The 21,509-nt window shown below is 49.1% G+C and overlaps 1 protein-coding gene across 5 annotated transcripts in view; it reads right to left on the reverse strand.

Moving 5' to 3' along the window:
• Positions 1 to 826: 826 nt before the first annotated feature.
• Positions 827 to 21,509, reverse strand: part of Sgsm1 (small G protein signaling modulator 1) — a 67,569-nt gene continuing 46,886 nt past the window's right edge. For 3 of the 5 annotated variants that reach the window (XM_006535122.4, NM_172718.3, NM_001309528.1), the window contains 7 exons: positions 20,856 to 21,443; positions 17,656 to 17,780; positions 16,398 to 16,480; positions 12,859 to 12,968; positions 10,605 to 10,701; positions 8,480 to 8,647; positions 827 to 2,700 (listed from right to left, as the gene is read on the reverse strand). In XM_006535122.4, coding sequence (XP_006535185.1) covers positions 2,612 to 2,700; positions 8,480 to 8,647; positions 10,605 to 10,701; positions 12,859 to 12,968; positions 16,398 to 16,480; positions 17,656 to 17,780; positions 20,856 to 21,443 — 1,260 coding nt within the window. In that variant the 3' untranslated portion in view covers positions 827 to 2,611. Of the gene's footprint in view, positions 2,701 to 8,479; positions 8,648 to 10,604; positions 10,702 to 12,858; positions 12,969 to 15,080; positions 15,994 to 16,397; positions 16,481 to 17,655; positions 17,781 to 20,855; positions 21,444 to 21,509 lie in introns of those variants that run through there. The other 2 variants (NM_001162965.1, NM_001309526.1) reach the window with 1 other exon arrangement.

Consider the following 21,509-nt stretch of genomic DNA (forward strand, 5'->3'; position numbering starts at 1 on the left):
TGTATGTGGTGTGTGTGTGTGTGTGTGTGTGTGTGTGTGTGTGTGGTATGTGTGTGATGTGTGTATGAATGTGTGTGGTATTTGTGTGATGTGTGCATGAGTGTGTATGGTGTCTGTGTGTGTATGATATATATGTATGTGGTGTATGTATGGTGTGTGTGCATGGTTTGTGTATGAGTGTGTATGGTGCGCGCGTGTGTGTGTGTGTGTGTGTGTGTGTGACTGTGTGATCAGAATCATGGCTGCTGAGGGACTTGATTGTGAATGATGCTAACTTGGGTCCAGGGGAAGGGAGAAGCCCCTTGGTCACCTGACTAGAGAGGGGAGAGACTGATAAGGTCAGAAACCTTAGATAGCTCCTGCTATCCCACTGCAGCCATTCCTGCTTCTCCTGGGACCTCCCAGAGGGAGAAGGGGAGCAGTAAGGGAAAGTGACTGCTCCCACCACTTTGACAAGGGAAGGTGAGTGCCCCCCAGACTCAACCCTAAAGCAAAAATATGAGGTGGGGCATGCCTATAATCACAGCAATTGGGAGTTCAAAGCCAGCCTCTGTCAGCCTATGTGGGATAGAAAGGCCAAGCCTAGCCTGGGCTACACGAAACCTCGCCTCCTCTCCTCTGCCACCCCAGTCGCCACTCCCCAACCACTGGGCATGGTGGCACACACCTTTAATCCCAGAACTTGGGAGGCAGGGGAATGTCTTGAGTTCAAGGCCCATCTGGACTATATAGCAAGTTCCAGGCTAGCCAGGGCTACACAGTGAGACCCTGTAAAAATAAAGCAAAGCAAACAACATAACAAACAAACAAATAACCAGACCCACGGTTATGTTTTCTGCTCAGATATATTTGCTCTGAATAGTCATCTTTGCAATGAACATTTACAAGACACTTGGGCAACGTGAAAAAGAGAACGCCTTGGGCAGGAGGAATACCCCCCTCCCGCCCATGCCCAACTCCAGGACACCAAGAAACACCGCACACAGACGTCAGCTGGTAAATGGAATAAATAGGAGGCACTCAGAACCACAAGCACGCGCTCGGGAGGCACGAGGGAGGCAGAGGGAATTCTTGTGCTATACTCCACACTGGTCAGTTACAAAAATAAATAAGGATCAGGAGCTCCGGACCTGGCTGTGCTAAAATACCAACCTCTGCACCAGCAAAATCAACTTTTATCTGATGGCCTTTCTTACCCACACCTTGGGAAGCAGGGGGACCTAGCTGGGAGGTGTGACTCTACACAGGCAACTGTGGTCATCAGCCGCCTCCCTTCCTGCTGCCCTGGGCACAAGTGGGCTGAAGCAGCATCAGTCTTCCATGGACACTACAGAGCTCTCTCTGTCCACCTTGCCCTGTGTGGGAGACACAGGTTCTGATTTAAGAGTGTGGCTCAAGGCTGAAGGTACCCTCTGCAGCTGCTTCAAGCCACGTATCCTCTTTATAAAATCCTACTTGCCATGTCTTGATTGCCCCCAGAGGCTGCAGGTCCTGGGGACAAGCTTCTGCTATGTGTGCTCATTTCTGCTGCACCCTGGACTGCTTCACTAAGAGACAGTGAGCGGGTATGAAAGCTTACTCAGGGTCAGTGTGTGGATCAGCAGGTCTTGGTATGAAGGTGTAGAGGGAACATATTCAGGCCCAACCCTGGCCCCAAGCTCCCCATCATGGAACACAGACCAACCCTATCACTGGCCAACCCACTGGCTCATCCTTCCTTCTGTCCTGAGTGAACAAAGTGCTTAGAGAAAACCCAGCCTTGCTGAGCATGGCTTCCACCAAGGCTGCAGGCTTCTGAGCCCAGATCACTGGTGATGGCAGGGAGGTCTCCCTGAGGGTGAGATAGTAAGGGTTAGGCTCTCATCAAGAGCTCCTGGCTTCTGCCTACAAACACGTCCAGGACCCCTAGCCCACCTACAGGATGCCTTTTCTAAAGAGAGTCTCCTGGCAGCGGATAGAGAAAAGTTGGAAAGCGCAGGAAGTTAGGTCATTAGATCGAGGACTCAGGCAGTCAGAAGCTGCTGCCAGGGGCACGGAACAGACCTCAGGTGAGAAGGATACATGGAGACATGCTGTTAGCCCCTCTTCCAAGCCAGTGGTTCTCTGAGGGGCAGACAAGCCATAAAAGGACATCAGGGTTACCTTGGGGGTGGGGGGAAACCTGGTGGTTCGAAGGCAGGGGTGATGCTCAAAACATCTGGGACTTTGAATGTGAGCAATGTCTACGGGGACAGCCTGTTCCGAGCCAGCCTGGCAGGAACATTCTAGAACACCACCAAAGGCCCTTCCTTGCTGGGTGCAGAGGAAACCCCACAGGCCTCTCCTGTGCAGATGAGGAAGGAACAGAGAAAAGGAAGAAGGACAACAGAGCCAGAGGCTACCTCGACCCACTCACAACCCCAACTCCCAAGAAAGGGGGATATCCCAGACTTGGGCAATCTTTGGTCAAACAGGAAAATGTAAGGCCGAGATGGGTTCTTCTCTACCCCTCTGCCCAGTGGCCAAGGGTAAGAGCATGGCTCTCTTCACAGAAGTCCATACTGGTCCACAGACACCAGGACCTTGTGCTGGGCTGAAGGAAGGGGTGGGGGTGGTGGACGACAGCAGATCCTCACTTGTTCTCAATTAGAATCTGCACCTTATGCACGAGGTCCCGGGCGAGCTGCAGAATCTGCTTGGCGTTGTGCCGCTCAGCCATTTCTGAAAGAGGAGAAACACTGGTGAGCATCTTTGCCTGTCTGCCCCCCCCCCCTCCCCCGAGAGATCGGTCCAACCCCTGGTGTGGACTCTAGAGTGTTGGTGCCACAAAGTGACTCTGAGAACAGACATGCACCTGCAAACCACGACTTCCCCATCTGTGGAACAAGGATTATAACATTGTAACAGGAAGCCTTTTCACAACACCACCATGGAAACAAAGAGACCAGTGCCGGGTCAGACTGTGTTAGGAGACCCTTCCCTGCAGGCAGAATGTCTGTGAATACTTTACAAGCCCATATCAGGCCAGGGCAGGGTGCCACAGGCCACATCTGTAGTAATCCCAGCACTGGGGAAGCTGAGGGAGGGCTGAGAGTTGAAACATAGCCTGGGATACATAGCAAGACTTTGTCTCAAAAATAAAAGGTAATACCAGGCACTTAGCAGATTCTTAAAGACCCCATGGGAATGATGAAAGCCGCGGATGGTGGGGAAGAGATGGGAAGAAATATCAAGAGATACCAAATGCAAAGATCTTCAAAGTTTGGCATACGGTAGGGTAATCCCAAAGCTTGACTTTATCACAGAGAAACCAGTTCACAAAGGGAAAATAAAAATAAAAATAAAAATAAAAAAAGACCACAGTTCTTAAAGCAGCTACTGAGGTACCCCTAAGGCTCCTAGCGCACTCTCGGGGGCATTGTGGGATTATGGGATCATTTGGAGGGGACCTCAGCAACCACTCAGCAGCTCTCCGTTGGATACACACTGCTGGCCGTAGAGAGCACTGTGTTCTTCTAAGTGGTGTTCAGTCTAGACAAAGATAGTTTTTTTTTTGGGGGGGGGGGTGGCGTTGCTGGGATAAAAGCAAGGACTATGTGAAAGTCTGAGGGAAGTGGTGGTGTGTGTGTGTGTGGGGGGGTGCTTGTCCTCATTAGGAGGCAAAGCTATGCACAGACGGAATGGTGTGTGTATTCTATGACCGGACAAAGATGTCACACAGTGTGGACCCCTCCCTCCTTGTCATTGGGAACTTGGGCTGCGTGGGGCGCATGTTGCAGAAAAGTTAGGGGTGCCCTGGACTGAGGAAGTTTGGGAACCTGGAGATGTTGAGGCAGGAGGATTGTGCTAAGATGTGGATTGCTTTGGGCTTTCTATCACATCTTCAAACTGAACCAACAACAAAGGATTCAAGTTACAGGACAGTCACGTGGGTGCGTCCCGCAGCCCTGAAAAAGAGTCATGTGCCGGTAATTTTTGAAAGAGTAGATACGACTGGATTCTGTGATGCTAACAACAGAAAATAAACAGGCATGGAAAAGAAGGGGATGGATGAGTAGGGGAGAGGCAGGGTCTGACATGGCCCAGGCTGGCCTTGAACTTATATCCCAGGCTGGCCTATGTGCAGGGGATGACCTTGAACTTATGATCAGATGAGACTCTTTTTTATCAAGTTTAATTTAGTTTTCTGAGGGTTTCATACATGAGTGCTGTATTTATATAATTTTGCCCCTCTCTGTCTCCCTTCAGCTCCTCTTCACCTTCCTTTCAAATTCATGGCTAGGAGTAATTATTATTGTTCCATATGTGTCTGCCTATAAATGCATGCAGCCGAGCCCATTTATATGTGCATGTGAACACATGTATGTATATGATATGACTTCTTGGGACTGGGTATAACCTATCAGAGGGACTCATCCCTGGGGAAGACTGCTTCTCACTTCTTCTCTCAGGAGCCACTAATTGCTGTTAGCTCTTCACTTAGAAGTGGGGCCTTGGGAGATTTCTCCCACCCTTGCTGACCTGCCCACAGGTGCTGTCATGGTTCTGGTCTTGTGGAGGTGACCCAATCCTTTTAGATCTCATGGCTGCCACTTCCCTACCATGTAGAGAAGATGCTATCTCACAGCAGGTATCCTGGTCTTCAGAAAAAGCCATTAACAAAGTCCAGCATACCCTCATGTTTAAAGCCCTAGAGGGAGCTGGAGAGATGGCTCAGCGGGTAAGAGCACTGGCTGCTCTTCTGAAGGTCCTGAGTTCAAATCCCAGCAACCACATGGTGGCTCACAACCACCCATAATGAGATCTGACACCCTCTTCTGATAGCTGGCTGAAGACAGCTATAGTGTACTGATTTATAATAAATCAATCTTTGGGCTGGAGTGAGCAGGGACTGAGTGAGCAAGGTTGACCAAAGTGAGCAGGGTTGACAAGAGTGAACAGAGGTTCAATTCAATTCCCAGCTACTGTGTATACTCATATACATAAAATAAATAAATAAATCTTTAAAAAAAAAAAGAGTCCTAGAGAGAGTAGGGGGGGGGATGGGAAGGGGGAGGGGAAAGGGAAGGGGAGGGGGAGGGGGAGGGGAAGGAAAGGGGACATAACAACATAATAAAGATTCTGTGTGACAAACCTGCAGTCAGCATAGTCTTAAGTGGAGAACTCAAAGCAACCCCATTAAAGTCAGGAAGAGCACTGTCTGCTCTCCCCACTCCTTTTCAGTGTGTTTTTTTAATGCAGTAGCTGAGACAAAGTGGAAATATTAAAAGGACACAACCTGAAGAAGCCAAACTACTTTTATCTGCAGATGACACGATACTGTATGCAAAAGAAGCTACCACAAAACTAGAAATGACCAACACTCCAGCAACATGGCAGGAGGCAAAGCGAACTCACAGAAACAGTGCTCTTTCCGGTCAACGACGACGATGCTGAGAGAGATCACAGACACCCTCAGTTCACGACAGCCACAAAGAAGGTAAGGCAGCCAGGAATAAACCTAACTGAATAGGTGAAGGACCTCCACAGTAAAAGCCTTTACACCTCTGAAGAAAGACTGATGGAGACAGGAAGACAGAAAGCCCTTCTGTACTCATGGATTAGAGAAAGAATACTGTGAAGATGAGAACTCCCTTAAGAGAAATTTACAGAGGTGGTGCAACCCACAATCAAAATCCCCACCTCATTCTTCACAGAAACAGAAAGAGATGCCCTGAATTCCACGACAGCCAAAGCAACCTAGGTCAGAAAGGACAGTACTGTCAGGGTTAGCATTCCCGGTCTCTGGATATGTTATGGAACCATGGCTATAAAACCAGCTTGGTTCTGTCACAAAAACAGACAGGAAACCAGTGGAACAAAGCAGAAGACCAGAACTCTTGCAAATAACTGCAGGTAATGGTTGATAAAGACGCAAAAGCAGATGTGGGAGAAAAGATGTCTTCAAAACATGCTACTTACTGGGAGGCTTCAGTGCTCGCATGCAGAAGAGTGAAATTAGACCTGTTATCTATTTTCCTACATAGAAACTAACTCCAAATGGATCAAAGACCTCGTGCTGGATAGTTTTATGTCAACTTGGCACGAGCTAAAGTCATTCTCCATTAAAAAAATGACACAAGATCATCTGAAGGCAAACCCATGGGGCATCTTCCTAATTAGTGATTGATGGGGAGGGTCCCACCTATTGTGGGTTGGGTCATCCCTAGGCTGGTGGTCCTGGGTTTTATAAGAAAGCAGGCTGAGCAAGCCATGGGGAGCAAGCCAGTAAGCAGCATCCCTCCATGGCCTCTGCATCAGCTCCTGCCTCCTGGGTTCTGCTCTGTTTGAGTTCCTGTCCTGACTTCCTCTGATAGTGAATAGTGTGATATGGAAGTGTAAGCCAAATAAACCCGTCCCCCCGCAGTTGCTTGCTCTGCACGGTGTTTCTTCACAGCAGTAGAGACCCTAACAAAGACAGACCTCAACGTGAAACTCAAGACACTGAAGCTTCTGGAAGAAAACATATGAGGAGATTGGTTTAGGAAAAGACTTTCTGAACAGAACTTAATTGCTTAAGAACTGAGGGCAGCAGTTGGCAAGTGGGACCTCGCAGAACTGAAAAGCTCCCTTACAGCCAAGGAGGCAATCACTCTAGTGAAGAGGAAGGCTGCGGAGTGGGTTGGGATGTTTACCGGTAATGTCAAGAATATAGAAAGATCTAAAACAAACAAACAAACAAACAAACAAACAAACGACTCAGGAAAACGAACAACCTAACTTAAAAAAAGTTACTGAGAACCGAACAGAGTTCTCAAAAGGAGAGATAGAAAAATGGCAAAGAAAGGTTCATCCTTAGCAATTAGAGAGATGCAAAAGAAAATGACTTAGCGTTTCATCCCTCCCCACCCCCACCCCTGAACCCCAGCAGAATACCAAAGATCAATGGAACGACAGATAAATGCTGGAAGGGGTTGGGGCTCATCCAGGCTGCTGGGAGTGCAAACCGGCCCAGCCACTCTAGAAACCAGTGGAGAGCATTCTCCAAAACCTGAAAATAAATCTGCCTCATGACTCAGATGTACCACTCCTTGGCATATGGCCAAAGGACTCAACACCCTACTCTTCAGACACTGGCCGAGCCATTAGACACTGGCCAGGCCATCAGACACTGGCCGAGCCATTAGACACTGGCTGGGTCCTCAGATACTGGTTCAGCCTTGCCCACTGCTGCTGTATTCACAACAGCCAGGAAACAAACCATCTACAACTGATGGCAGATAATGTGAATATAATACCCCTGATCTTGCCTTTATTTCCAGGGTGGGGACTGCAGCTGTGTGCTGCCACACCCCGTTTACATGGGTGTGACTGTGCCAGGCTGCACAGATGCTGGGCAAGTATTCTAGCAACTGACTCACATCAGCTCAAGGAGTGTTTATGTAGTGTTTAAGGACTGCACTGAGTTCCGTGTGGCTTCCTGGTTCATTTCTGGTGCAGGTGAAACTCACGGCCCGCCAAAGTTGATTTCTGAGTTTTAACATCAAACATTCCAGAAACAAGTCAGGTGGCAACAGAAAGGAAGGGAGCTAGGAGACAGGCACCACAGTTTGGTAACCTTCCTAGTAAACCAAAAAACAGTCTTAAATATAAAAATTGTAGTAGATGGCCAAAATCCAAAATTATCCCAAAAGAAAAAGATGACTTGAAAGGAATCTAGCAATGTTTCCAAGGTTGGCCACAGGTGGGTCTCTTCTTTATCTAGAACTTTCTTTAGTCTTTAAGTTTCCCTGTGAAGCCCAGAGCCTAGTGCTTGCTAGTGCTCTGTGATGGAGTGGCTACCCAGCCCTGGGTTTTAGCATTTAGTTAGAGCTCAAGTGGCAATAACAAGAGCAATTACCTTGTGTTTACTGGGCCTCTTGTGGGCACAACTACCTGTAAAGGGCTTTTTCATAGCTCATCATTAATTCTCCAGACTTCCCTTGAGGGAGAAGGTGTTTGCAACATTGTATCCCTGAAGAACTGAGACCCAAGGATGCCATTTAAACAAGGCCAGTGGACGACCTCTCCGAGAGCATCTCTGTGCCAGGTTTTTTCTACTCATGAACTCAGTGGGGTTGACTGGTGGTATTTCACAGATGACAAAGTAGATGCTCAGAGATAGGGCAGCCCCTTGCCAATGGGCACAGCTGGCCAGTGGTGGAGCCAGGAACTGCCCCAGAGCCTCAGCCTAGAGAAAAATATACCTGGGGTGTGTTAAGATTCACCAGGTCCCTTGATAGAATGCCAAGGGGGGGGGGGCACTGGGGAGATGCTTGATGGGTAAGGGCCCTCGCTGGGCAAGCAGAGAACATGGATTCAGGTCTCAACACCCAAGTGTCATGTGCATGCCCAAGTAAGCTATGATCCAGCACTGTGAAGGCGGCAGGGTGGAGGCAGAAGAATGACTGGGATCTACCAAGCTCTAGCATTGGGAGCCCTGCCCCTAGGGAGCCCCACCCTGCCCATGCCCCCTTGGTACCGTTGAAGAACTTGATAATGTCAGTGAAGTCCATATTGTTCTCCAGGATGATGTCTCTGTAGACCTCCACCAGCGCCAGCGCGATGAACAGCACGTAGTGGGCGGAGGACACGTGCTTAGCAGCCCAGATAGTTTCCCACACGGAGAAGACGTCATCATAGACCAGCTCTGTGGGACACCGACACACATGCACACACATAGGAGCTGGTCCAGGACAGAGTGTAGGGCCTGTCCTCCCTAGTCCTCCCTGCAAGCATCCCACTTCCCTAGCTGACTGTCCCAGACCAGGCAGAACCCAGACTGAGGAGGCCCGGACCCTAAGGCTCCCCATCTGTGGCCTGGGTCATCAGAGGCAGAACAGTCTGAGCATGTGTGGGTTTGATTGGCATGGGCCTGTCCCTGCCCTGTTCTCTGTTACTGTCCTCCTTCCATCTCCAGGGGCATTCATGGATGGCTCTCAGTGGCCTGTACATATAAGCAAGCCGGCTGCCACCTCAGCCTAGCAAGGAGATATTAGCTCCCTTCAGAAAGTGGTTGTTCTCAACCTTCCTAAATGCTGTGTCCCTTTAATATAGTTCATGTTGTGGTGACCCCCCCCCCATAAAATTACTTCCATTGCTACTTCGTAACTGGAATTTTGCAACTGTTACAAATTGCAATGTAAAATATCTGATATGCAGGGTGTATTTTCACTGTTGCAAATTGAACGTAACTAAAGCACAGTGATCATTCACAAAAATATGTGATTATATATTGTGAAATATCTCTTTGTAATTACAAATGTGAAACTTTATCTTGAAGCACCGGTGTAGCATAGGTAACAGTGTTACTATAACAACAGTAAGCTACATTGCTACATTTTGCAACAGTATTCGTAAAAAGCCAGTATTAGTGCCAATGATGATATTGCTTCTTCAGTTCCCAAGACCATCAGAAATATATATTTTCAGATGGTCTTTTGCAACCCCCGTGAAATGGCTGTTTGACACCCCCAAAGAGATCGAGAACCACAGATAGAGAACCATTCTCTTAAGAGCAAGGCTACCAGGTCCAGTAAGTTGGCTTTGGGTCGCAACCTTTCACTCCCCAGCCAGGGGCTGTGGGCTAAGGTGGTCGCCCTCAGGCCTCTCTGCACCTCAGCTTTGCATGGGACCTGCTGGTTGCAGTAAGGGACCAGAGATGGGGCTGCACAGTGTAGGGCAGGTGGTTAACACCACCACACACACCAGGTATTCCTGAAACCATCCTAGGTTAGCATAATGGCATACATTCAGAGGCGACATCCTGGTCCAGGGTGAAATGTGCTTGAAGAGTTTTGGGTCTGTGCTAAGCAGCGAGGCAGATGGGAGGGACTTGCCCCCAGAGATGGATGCACCCAGGCTTGGATCCTGGCTCTCCACTTTGTGACTTCCTATTGGACTTCTTAGTTTCCTCACCTGTGAACAGGAACCTGTGTGTGTGTGTGTGTGTGTGTGTGTGTAAGTGTGCGCATTCTTTGTGGAGGCCTGGTGCTAATGTCATTATTCTCTGCTGAGCTCCACCTTAAGAGACAAAGTCCCCCACTGAGCCCAGAGCTCACCAATGTAGATGGGCTGCCTGGCCAGTGAGCTCCTGTGGCCAGCTTGTGTCTGCCTCCCCAATACTGCATCACAGACATGCATGGCTGCATTTGGCTTTTTAAATTTCTTCAATTATCCATTCAGCGGGGGGGGGGGGGGGGGGGGGTCAGAGGACAACTTGTGAGAGTCGGTTCTCTCTTTTAACCAAGTTTGTGAGAGTCGGTTCTCTCTTTTAACCAAGTGGTTTCCAAGTATCAAACTCCGGCTGTCCGGCCTGATGGCCAGCGCCCTTACTGTCTCACTGGCTGCCACATCTGGCCTTTTTTATGTGGGTGCTGGGGATTCAAACTCTAGTCCTCCTGCTTATGCAGTAGCACTTGAATGACCAATCTGTCCCCCATTCCCCTGAGTAGGGAGTCCATGGCCCCTACTGCACAGTCACTTTTTGATAAGACTTGTGCCAAGATGGACAAATGTCCTTCCCTCAGGGGTACTGTCAGCTTCCCCTCCTCCTCCTCGCCCAAGAAATTCCACGACAAGGATTCTGGGGACAGGGCGGAGTCTACCTCGTTTGAAATCCAGCAGGAACCAGCGGTAGCAAAAGTAGAAGTGGGTGTAATCGCCGTTCTGATGCATCAGCTCGAAGAGCTCGGAGTCCAGGATCTGTTGGAGGGAGGGAGGGTCTGTCAGCCCCAGAGGGGACAGCGGGATCCGTGGTGCTGCACACCCACCCTGTGCGCCTGTCGGCTCTCAGCAGCCAGGTGCAGTTAACAGTGAGCATCCAGAGAGGATTTACATCATCCAGCCTAGGGCCCGCCCAAGGTTAGGGGCAGCAGGTCAGAGACCAAGAGACAACCTTGCACCCACTGGGATGGTGGAAGCCAAAGTGACAAGTATTGGCGAGGATTCAGAGAAAACAGAACTGTAGAGCATGGCTGCTGGGAATACAGAGTCAAAACTGCCACCTCTGCTTCCCCAGCAGTGGGCTTACAAAGGCACACACACTGCCATGCTTGGCTTTCACAAGTCCCGGGGATCAGAACTCTAGTCCTTTATCTTGTGCTAGGTCACATCCCTAGTTCTCCCTGTCTCTGTTTCTATCTCTGTGTCTGTCTGTCTGCCTGTCTTTCTGTCTGCTTTCTCTGTCTTTGGTGTATATTTGTATATGTGTTGTGTGTATGTATCTGTGATGTGTGAGTATGTGTGTATGTGTTTGTGGTGTGTGTACATGTGTATGTGGTATATGTGTGCTTATGCTGTGTAGTATGTGTGTGTGTGTGAGGTGTGTGGTATGTGTGTGTGGTGTACGGTGTATGTGTGCTGTGTGTATGTATGTGTGCTATGTAGTATGTGTGTGTGTATACTGTGTGTATGTATATGGTGTATGGTATGTGTTTATATATGTGGGTATGTACGTGGTGTATGGTATGTGTGGTATGTAGTGTGTGTGTGTATGTGTTTGTGGTATGTGGTATGTGTGGTGTGTGTATATGTGTGTGATGTATGGTATGTGTTTGTGTTGTGTATATGTATGTGTGGTGTGTGGTATATAGTGTGTATGTGTGTGTGTGTGTGTGCACTGTGTGTGGTATATGTGTGTGTATGGTATGGTGTGTGTGTTTGTGATATGTGGTATGCATGTGTATCTGTGTGTGTGTACCAGAAGACCATGTCAATTCTTCCCTCATCCTTTGTGGACTCAAGTGCTCATGCTGAGGCTGTTGATCTTGGTAGCAGTCACTTTTATGCTGATCCACTTCACAGGCCCTGATTCTTCTACCTTTTGTATCCAGAATATTTGTTTGATTTATTTTTTGGTGGGGATCCTATCAAAGCAGCAGTGAGAGCTGCCTTGTCCTTGAGTGCCTGGTCGCTACAGCACCTAGAGCTCCAGTCTCTGTGGATTCTCCCACAGAGCCCAGCCTGGCCGCCAGGCTGCCTCTTGTGGACTCTGATTGGCAGCTGAGGGAAACGCAGACTGAAAGAACACTGACTGGTATTTCATCTTACCGCGGTCAGCATGGGTAAGGTCAACAGAACAACCAGCCAGAGTTGGAGGGGGGACATGGTGTCTGTGGAATGTATAGCAAACCTACCAACTGTGAAGATCAGTGGGGAGAACTCTCAAACGACTAAAACTACATCTGACTCATGACCCAGCTGCGCCACGCCTTGGCTTTGCCTGAAGGACTCAAGGCCTGACCGACTGTACAGAAATCTATCCAGCCGTGTCCCCTGCTACTCTAGTTCACAGCAGCTAGGACGTGGACGCAACCAACACATGGATAATGGAAATGCAGCACATAGCTACTATGAGATGCTGTTCAGCTTGACAGAACAATGAAATTGTGAGCTTTGACGATCAAGGGATGGAACCAGGGAAGATCATATTGAGTGAGGTAAACCCAGACTCAGACAGACAGACAGACAGACATGGTGTGCTCTCTTTCTCAGCTGACTCTCCTAGCTCCAGAGCTTCAGATGTGAGCCCACAGCCTCAGTCACTGCAGAACAGGATGGTAAAGGGGAACAGAGAGGGGAATAGTGGGGTATAGCTGATCTGAGGGGGGATGGTAAAAATGGGGGTCTCCAATCAGGGACAGGAGATAGGCAATTGCAGAAGAAGGGGTCAAACAAACCCACAGATGTCTGAAAACGGTCACAATGTGTCGTGCTATCGGCTACACGCGATTAACCAGGCCCCTGTATGTGCAAGCACTCCGAGAACTAAGCCACACCCTCAGCCTGAAAATGACTCAATATGAAGCCTGTCTTCCTTGTCTCCCCCCGAAGTCAGGGCAGGAGGCCTCCAGGTCCTACCTGGATCAGAGACCTCATGTTGGCGAAGTGCGTATCCATGGCGCCTCCATGGGGGAAGTTTTGGTTCATCCTCTTCATCAGCTCCGTGAAGCAACTGAAGGCCAGGGCCTCTGGGGACAGCACCAGACAACGGGTTAGCCAGGCCACGGCCTCAGGTACCGGAGCTCCTGAAGAGATAGTGTAAGGCCCACAGCAGGGTCCACAGCCACGTGAGAGGGAGGCGGGCAGGAAGGGCCCAGCAGAGGCCACTTCCTCAGATGCTCGCCAACCCTTAGTGGGTCATGGATCTCATCTTAGAGCCACTGGGAGGAACGGCTCCTTCAGACACAGACACTCCTTTTAAAGATCCCCACTGGCTGTAATGCAAAGCCCATACTATTTTGTTGGTCCCCATCTTATTCCTTCAGAAAGTCTACCCATTCACGGAATTTCAAAAGTGACTGTCAACCTAGCAAGGGCTTTGGTTGATAGTTTATAAGGAATGGTCAAATTCCTTTGGCAAATGTTGCCTGGAATACCCGTTGACATAGATCGAGAAAGCAGGGGCTGGAGAAACAGCTTGGTGGCTAAGAATGGCTGGCTGTTCTTCCAGAGGACCCAGGTTTGATTCCTGGAACTCACATGGTGACTCGCAACCATTTGTAACTCCGGTTCCAAGGGATCAGTCACCCTTGTCTCTGACCTCCGCTGTAGGCATGCAGTGCACAGACATGTACACAGGCCGAACACTGATTCAGTAAAATAAATACAAAATCTCAAATATTTTTTAAAAATAGAAAGACTGTGAAGAGTCTGAGAATTCCACAGTATAGAAGCTTGACTCATATTAGACAGCAAGTGAAAACCTTATTTGAAAGTGGTAGTTTTTCTTGTTTCTCTTAGTAACTTTGGGAAGGAAGAAGCTACTGGGAAGCTCCTTCAGGTGCTGGATCTAACTCAGGCTGAAAGAGGTTAGGAGAGATTACAGAAACTCTGAGCAGCTGATATCTTTGCAGGCCGGCAGCCTGTCACCTCTGGTGCCACCACACCCCCAGCTCTTGTCACCTTGACATGTCGCTGACCACAGTCTCTCAAGGTGCCACGTCTCCATTGCTCCATGACTTCTTTATGCCCTCAAAACCAGTGCCACCTGCGACACTCTTGTGCTTTAACAAGTTTGGCTGCCATCCTGGGCCCACCCTGAGAACCAGGTTTCTCATGCTGTGTGAGAGGAAATGCTTTTCAGAAGATTTCACATCAACGATGATGGTTTGGTTCCTCTGCGGACGGGCATCGACTGTCCCTGCAATGCCACGAGCGTTCACCTGAAATCCTTCCTCTGAGGGTTCTGCCATTCTAGGTCTTTCTGGGAACTATTTCATGTGTGTCCCTTGTGTGTGGCATGAGGCAGGGGTCTTCCATTTTTTGCATGTGGGTTTCCAGTCACAGCAGCAGCAATACGTTGCGTTGAAACAAATCTGAACTCTGGTCAGTCAGCAGACCATCAACTGCAAAGGTTTCTGTTCAGATTCTCAGCTACAACCCAGCAACTATGTGTAGGCTCAGCTGAAGGCGACATAACTCTCTCTGTGTCTCTGTCTCTCTCTGTTTCTCTGTCTCTCTTTGTCTCTCTGTCTTTATCTCTGTCTCTCTGTCTCTCTGTCTCTCTCTCTCTCTGTATGTGTGTGTGTGGGTTTGTACAACTTGTGTCAACTGCTTCTCTCCATTCACCACGTGAGTCCCAGGGACCAAACTCAGGTCCTCAGGCTCGGTGACAATCCCTTTACTCACTGAGCCACCCTGCTGCTGCAGCTGGACATTTTGACAGGGCTTTCTGGAATCTGTAGGCAGCAGAGAGGACAATGCTCCTCACCAACACCAAGCCTTCTGGCCATGGTGGGAGACATCTCCCTCTTTCGGTTTCCTCCGTTTCTGTCTGACGATGTTTTATGGCGTTCAGTAGATAACCACGCCCTTTAGGGGAATTAGAAAGGTGTCAGTCTTCGGGAGACATTACACATGGACTTGCTTTCTTAATCTCATGTTGGGATTGCGCAGCTTAGCTGTGTAGACATATGAGATTTCTGCTTACGGGTCTTATGTTCTACAGCCCTGGTGAATTCACTTCTGTTTTCTTATTCTTTGGATTTTCCCTTTTAAGTCATATCATCTGCACCTGGGACTGCATCGATATTTGTCTTAGGGTTTTACTGCTGTGAACAGACACCATAACCAAGGCAACTCTTAAAAGGATGGCATTTAATTGGGACTGGCTTACAGGTTCAAAAGTTCAGTCTGTTATCATCAAGGCAGGAGCATGGCAGCGTCCAGGCAGGCATGTTACAGGAGGGGCTGAGAGCTCTACATCTTCATCTGAAGACTGCTAGTAGAATACTGGCTTCCAGGCAGCTAGGATGAGGGTCTTAAAGCCCACACCCACAGTGACACACCTACTCTAACAAAGCCACAGTTATTCCAATAAGGCCACACCCACTCCAACAGGGCCATACCTCCTAATAGTGCCATTCCCTGGGCCGAGCATATACAAACCATCACAATAATTATAACTTCTTTTCAATTGTTCCTCCTTTGTTTACTTCTTTAAAGCATCTGGGACACCATTTCATGTAGCCCATGCTTGACTCAAATTCACCTTGGTCAAGGATAACTTTGAACCTCTGATTCTCCTGCCTCTACCTCTGGAGCACTGGGCCCACAGGCATGGCCACCACACCCTGCCTGTCTTTTATAGTCAAGTGCTGGCTTATACTGATTGATGCTTGGATATTGAACCACCCTTGCGTTTCTGGGATAAGACCCGCTTGGCCATGCAGTGTAATATTTTATATCTTCTTGGATTGAGTTTGTTGATTTTTTTTTGAGACGTTTTGCTTTTATATTCATGAGAGGTACTAGTCTGACATTTCCCTGGAATGATTCTGTCTGACGTAGACATCAGGGTAAATGTGAGATGCCGGTGAGGACTGGTATCGCCAAGTGAGCTGCTAACATTCCAATTATCTAGCCGGGCGGTGGTGGCGCATGCCTCTAATCCCAGCATTGGGAAGGCAAAGGCAGGCGGATTTCTGAGTTCGAGGCCAGCCTGGTCTACAACTTGAGTTCCAGGACAGCTGGGGCTATACAGAGAAACCTGGTCTTGAAAATACAAAACAAACAAACAAACAAACAAAAAACAACCAATTATCTTGTTTCTCTTCTCATTCCTTTCCTTCCTTCTTCCTTCCACCCCTTCCATCCTCCCAGACTCCCTCCCTTCCTTCATTCAAGAAAGAGCCTGTGAAGGATTTATATCCGTTTGGTAGACCTCATCCTGAGACACTGTCTGGACCAGTTTTACTTTGTTCTCATTCCCGGTCAAGCACTGGCTCAGCCAGGTAAGCCTCGGCGCCAGGCAAGGTGGGACACAAGGATGTCTCATGTTGCTGGAGTTGAAATGTATCCACCAGGTGGGTCTGCTATGCCTCTATCCTGACCCAGTCCATGGTGACACAAGGTGAGGCTGACCCTTCCCCTCCTACAGTCAGGGAGGTCACACTCACCATCATCCAGGATGACCAGCAACGGGGCCAGGAGGTCACACATGCCCTGGACGTAGCCGATCTCGATGTGCTGCCAGATATAGCTGCAGGAGAAATGGGGCGCGATGAGTGTGCCATGCTCTGCATCCCCACACAGCCTGCCCTCTCCTTGATGCTTTCTCCCATCTGGTCCTCCATCCTTCAGTCTGATATCCACCCTCAGTGTCACCACACATCCAAGGCGTAGCCATCAAGGCCAACCCAATGGGGCATTGCTGAGCACAGGACTCTGCAGGTGTCCCACCACTCTGGGGTGCTATCATGGGATCAGGGTGTCTTCAACTCCTCCACTCAGCCCCACACATCTCTTCCAAGCTCCTCTTCTTTCTCTGGCTACATGGAGGAGGCAATCACTTTGCATAAATAAGTGACTCAAAAAAATCTCAAAAGCCGGAGAGATGGCTCAGCGGTTAAGAGCACTGACTGCTCTTCCAGAGGTCCTGAGTTAAAATCCCAGCAACCACATGGTGGCTCACAACCATCTGTAATGGGATCTGATGCCCTCTTCTGATGTGTCTGAAGACAGCTACACTGTGTGTACTTACGTTTAATAAATAAATGAATCTTAAACAAACAAACAAACAAAAAACAAACTCTAGGGATTATTTTCTCTACTGATTCTGTCCGAAATCTGAATCAATTCCGTGAAAAATATGGGGACTGCCTGGACAATACACTCAACCCTGTATGCACCTCGAATCTTTGAATCTTTCAGAATGATCATGACATTTCTCAGGGGGGGAGGAGACGGAGGCAGAGAGAGGCAAAGGGCACGAGCAAAGTCAGTGTGATAGTTCTGATCGTCATGTTGGGAAGAGAGTTGTCTACATCGAGTTGGCTGGTGGGGTTGTCTAGGGGAGGGTGTGGAACTGTCTTGATTTTATATTAAGTGATATAGGAAGATCCAGTCTACTGTGGGTGGCTCCATTCCTTAGGCAGGGACTACTGGATCATGTAAGAATAGAGCTAAGCACAAGGAAGCGTGCCATGAAAACCATGGCCCTGTGGGCTGGCCAATGAGAGCTGAGAGCAGCCTGGATGAAACACAGTAAGTGATAACTCGGGGATATCCCCCACAGCACCCCTCCCCCTACACTCCTCCTCCCCCACAGCACCCCTCCCTTCCCTACACAACCTTTCCCCTCTCCCACACCACCCCTCCCCCTCCCCCACACTACTCCTCCCCCCACAGCACCCCTCCCCCCCCAGCCACAGTCACCTGCACATGATGTTCCTCAGCTTCTCCAGGTTGGCTGCTGTGAAGTACCAGTAGCTGCGGTCACACCTCTGCACATCTTTCTCAATGCGGTGCAGGTTCACGGTGTACAGGTCCAGTAGTTCTGGCTGTGGGTGGGAGGAGAAGGAAGATGAGGACGCTGACCCCCAAGAACCATTTCTAACCCTCACCTCCCAACCGCTCACTCTGGGGTTCAATTCGTTCTTTCTTTGTTTCCTGGATAAGTTAGGCTGACTTTGCATGATGAAAGAGTATTCTTTTGAGACTGGTCTCGGGATGTAGCCCAGGCTGGCCTTGAACTCATAATCCTCCTGCCTCAATGCCCAGAATGCTGGGATTACAGGTGGACATATGTGTTCTTATGTGTACGAGTGCACGCACACACGCACACACACACAGATCTGTATCAGAGACAGAATATTACACAAATACACTTAATGCATTTAAAGAGGATGCTAATCTGTCAATTTAGTGCTCAGGAGACTATGGCAGGAGGATTGCTGTCAGTTTGAAGGCAGGTTACAGAGTGAACTTAAGGCTAGCCTGAGCTGCATAATGAGCACGAAATAAACCAAAGACATGAAGACTAGAGACAGGAGCCTGGGCATGGAATCTGGACCCCTTCGCCTCTAAGACTTTACTGACTGAGCTCTGTCCCCAGCCCCTAGAATAGAATCTTAAAACTTGCTGAAAGGGAGAAAAGTCACCTTTAAGTGGATAGCTGTTAGACAAGCTCCCCAATACCAAGGGCAGACTTGGAAAGAGAGTAGAGTCTTTGAAAGGCGGGGTACTCCTCACCTTGTGATAGGGTTACTATGAAGAAACTCAGAAGTTGCAGTAAAGTAAGTTTTAAAAAACGTGCGGAGTGCACCTAAACTGTGAGCATCCCAGCTGAGGGCAGGGTGTCTCGCAGAGGGTCAGAAGCTCCCTTGGGATAGCGTGGCCCGTGGGAGCTTTAGCAAGGGTCGGGTGTGTGTGAGTTGCCCCTCTCTGCATGGAGAAATCATACCACATATGGTGCAGGGGAAGATCTGGATGTCAAATTTATTTATTCTTTTTTTCTCTCCTGTTTATGAGTTCACTGTAGCTGTCTTCAGACACACACCAGAAGAGGGCATTGGATCCCATTACAGATGGTTGTGAGCCACCATGTGGTTGCTGGGACTTGAACTCAGGACCTCTGGAAGAGCAGTCAGTGCTCTTACCCACTGAGCCATCTCACCAGCCCAGTGGATGTCAAATTTAAAGTTTGCTTCCTGGGCTGGAGAGATGGCTCAGCAGTTAAGAGCACCATCTGCTCTTCCAGAGGTCCTGAGTTCAATTCCCAGCAACCACATGGTAGATTTCAACCATCTGCAATATAATCTGGCGCCCTCTTTTGGTGTGTCTGAAGATAACTACAGTATACTCATATACATAAAATAAATAAATCTTTAAAAAAAAAAAAAAGGTTGCTTCCCACCGAATACATTCTTTACTATTGTGGAGTTGAAAACATGACTTGAACCATCATATACCAGGGAACAATTGTACTGAGCAAACATGGCGGTCATGCGGCCCTGTACCCAGCAAAGGGATGTGCCAGGAACAAGGGAGGGAATGTCACTCAGGATGAATGTGGATGAGGAATCTTCCTAAAAGATTCTTCAGCTGCTGGGGGATGGCTCGGTCAGTGAAGTGTTTGTCCGGCAAGCGTCCAAGTTCAGCACCCCCAGAACTCATGTAGAAAGTCAGGCCTGGAGGTACATGCTTGCCCTAGAGCTGAGGAAGAGGAGGGGACAGGAAGATCACTGGGGATTGCTGCAGGGCTGGACAGCCTGCTGGAATTGGTGAACTGCAGGCCACTGGGAGGTGCTGTCTCAACAGCAAAAGAAGGATGGTTTCTGAGCAGCTGCACCCAAGCATGTCTCGTGGTGCTCGCACGTACCCCCCACGTACCCCTCCATAAGCTCGAAAAGGTCCACACACCCAATAGATACCAAAGACACAGAAAAAGAAGAATCACAGAGTAGGCAGGGTTCCAGTCCTGTGGCCTGTGTGATGTCACATGGGATGGGAAATGCAGCCTGTGGAAATCACTCAAGTGTGTATTCTGACAGTGCAAGGAAAGATTCATACTAGACAGACGGGGGCGGGGGGGGAGGGAGGGGGGCCCACTGGGTCCCTCCAGGTCCCACCCACCTCCCAGCCTCTGCATCAGAGATCTGCAGCCATTCAGAGTAACAGGAAGGGCTCGTGTCTCAGTATTTCTCTTCACACTCCTTCTGCCCTGTGACCTCTGTCACTGCCCACTCTACCACAAGTTGGCTGAGGTAATGTCAGGGAGCCAGACAGAGCAGAGGTCTCAAATACACACGGGCACATCAGCTCTCTCTGCTTACCATCTGCCTTTGCAGTGAGCACACATCCAGGTTAGCCTGCCAGAGAATGAAACACAGACCAACCCCCCAGTACCTCTCCCGGACAGCAGTTATCAAACTGAGCCACACCCAGCTTGGGGCAGAGCTTCCTGGCTGACCCACACACTGGGAGGTATATGTATAAGGCATCGTGTTGAGGGGTGAAGCCGCTGACTTCCGGGAACTGCTTGCCACACAGCATGGATGTAATAGTTGATGACTGATAGATACATCATGGTCAAAGTGAGTCTGGGGCTGGCAAGAAGGCTCAGCAAGTAAAAGCACCAACTGCTCTTCCAGAGGTCCTGAGTTCAATTCCCAGCAATCACGTGGTAATGAGATCTGACGCCCTCTTCTGGTGCATCTGAAGACAGCTACAGTGTTCTTATGTATAATAATAAATGAATCTTTGGGCCAGAGCAAGCAGAGTTGACCGGAGCAAGCAGAGGTCCTAAAAATTCAATTCCCAACAACGACATGAAGGCTCACAACCATCTGTGCAGGTACAATGTACTCACATGCATAAAAATAAATAAATAAATAAATAAATCCTTAAAAGAAAAGAAAGAAAGAAAAGAAAGAAAGTGAGTCTGTCTGAGCTTTCCATTAGACTATTCTGCTAAAGTCTGTGAAGGCAGAGGGCAACATGGTGGCTCACAACCATCCGTAATGAGATCTGACGCCTTCTGCTGGTGTGTCTGAAGACAGCTACAGTGTACTCATTCATATACATAAAATAAATAAATAAATAAATATATTTTTTTAAGACTCCTAGTGACTTACAGAATAGGTGACTCCACTGGAGGACACAGGGGATGCCTCGTTATTGGCAGAGGAGGTCACAGCCAGAGAAGCCAGGGCAGGGAACAGGCTCTCCATCTCAGGCTCTTCTGAGAGGTTGTCCTCACTGTCAGCCCGACTGGGCTTGTCCGCCTCACCGGGCCAGCCGTCCATCACCGCGCCATCCTTCTCAGGTAGGGCCACGTCCAGGCTGCCAGGGATAGACATGAACTCCTCCAAGCTCTCGTTGGCAAGGAGGTCACTCTCAAGGCTATCTTGCACGGCCAGCTCCTCCCGAGGGGCCTCGTCCCGGGATGTGGTGGCTTCGCTGCTCTGCCCATCTTCCACGCTGCTGTCCCCAGGCCGAAACACAGCTGGAAGGCTGCGTTGGGCATCCAAGACGCTGTCTTCAGTGCTAAGACTGGGCTCAGAGTGCTCGGAGAGACCAGAGGAGAAGTTGTGGGAGGAAGGGTGTCCGGAGTCTGGGGAGCAAGTGCCGTTGGCTGGGTTCCCATTGGGGATTTTGGGATGTTTTTCTTCTGACCTGCCTTCTGCCTCTGTCTGCTCCACCTCATCCACAGACTCAAATACCTGAGGAAAGGTACACACAAACATTCGAGTCAGGACTCGCATGGCAACATAGCTCATGGCAGCAAA

The sequence above is a fragment of the Mus musculus genome, chromosome 5, assembly GCF_000001635.26.
Source record: "Mus musculus strain C57BL/6J chromosome 5, GRCm38.p6 C57BL/6J".
NCBI classification, from domain to species: Eukaryota; Metazoa; Chordata; class Mammalia; order Rodentia; family Muridae; genus Mus; species Mus musculus.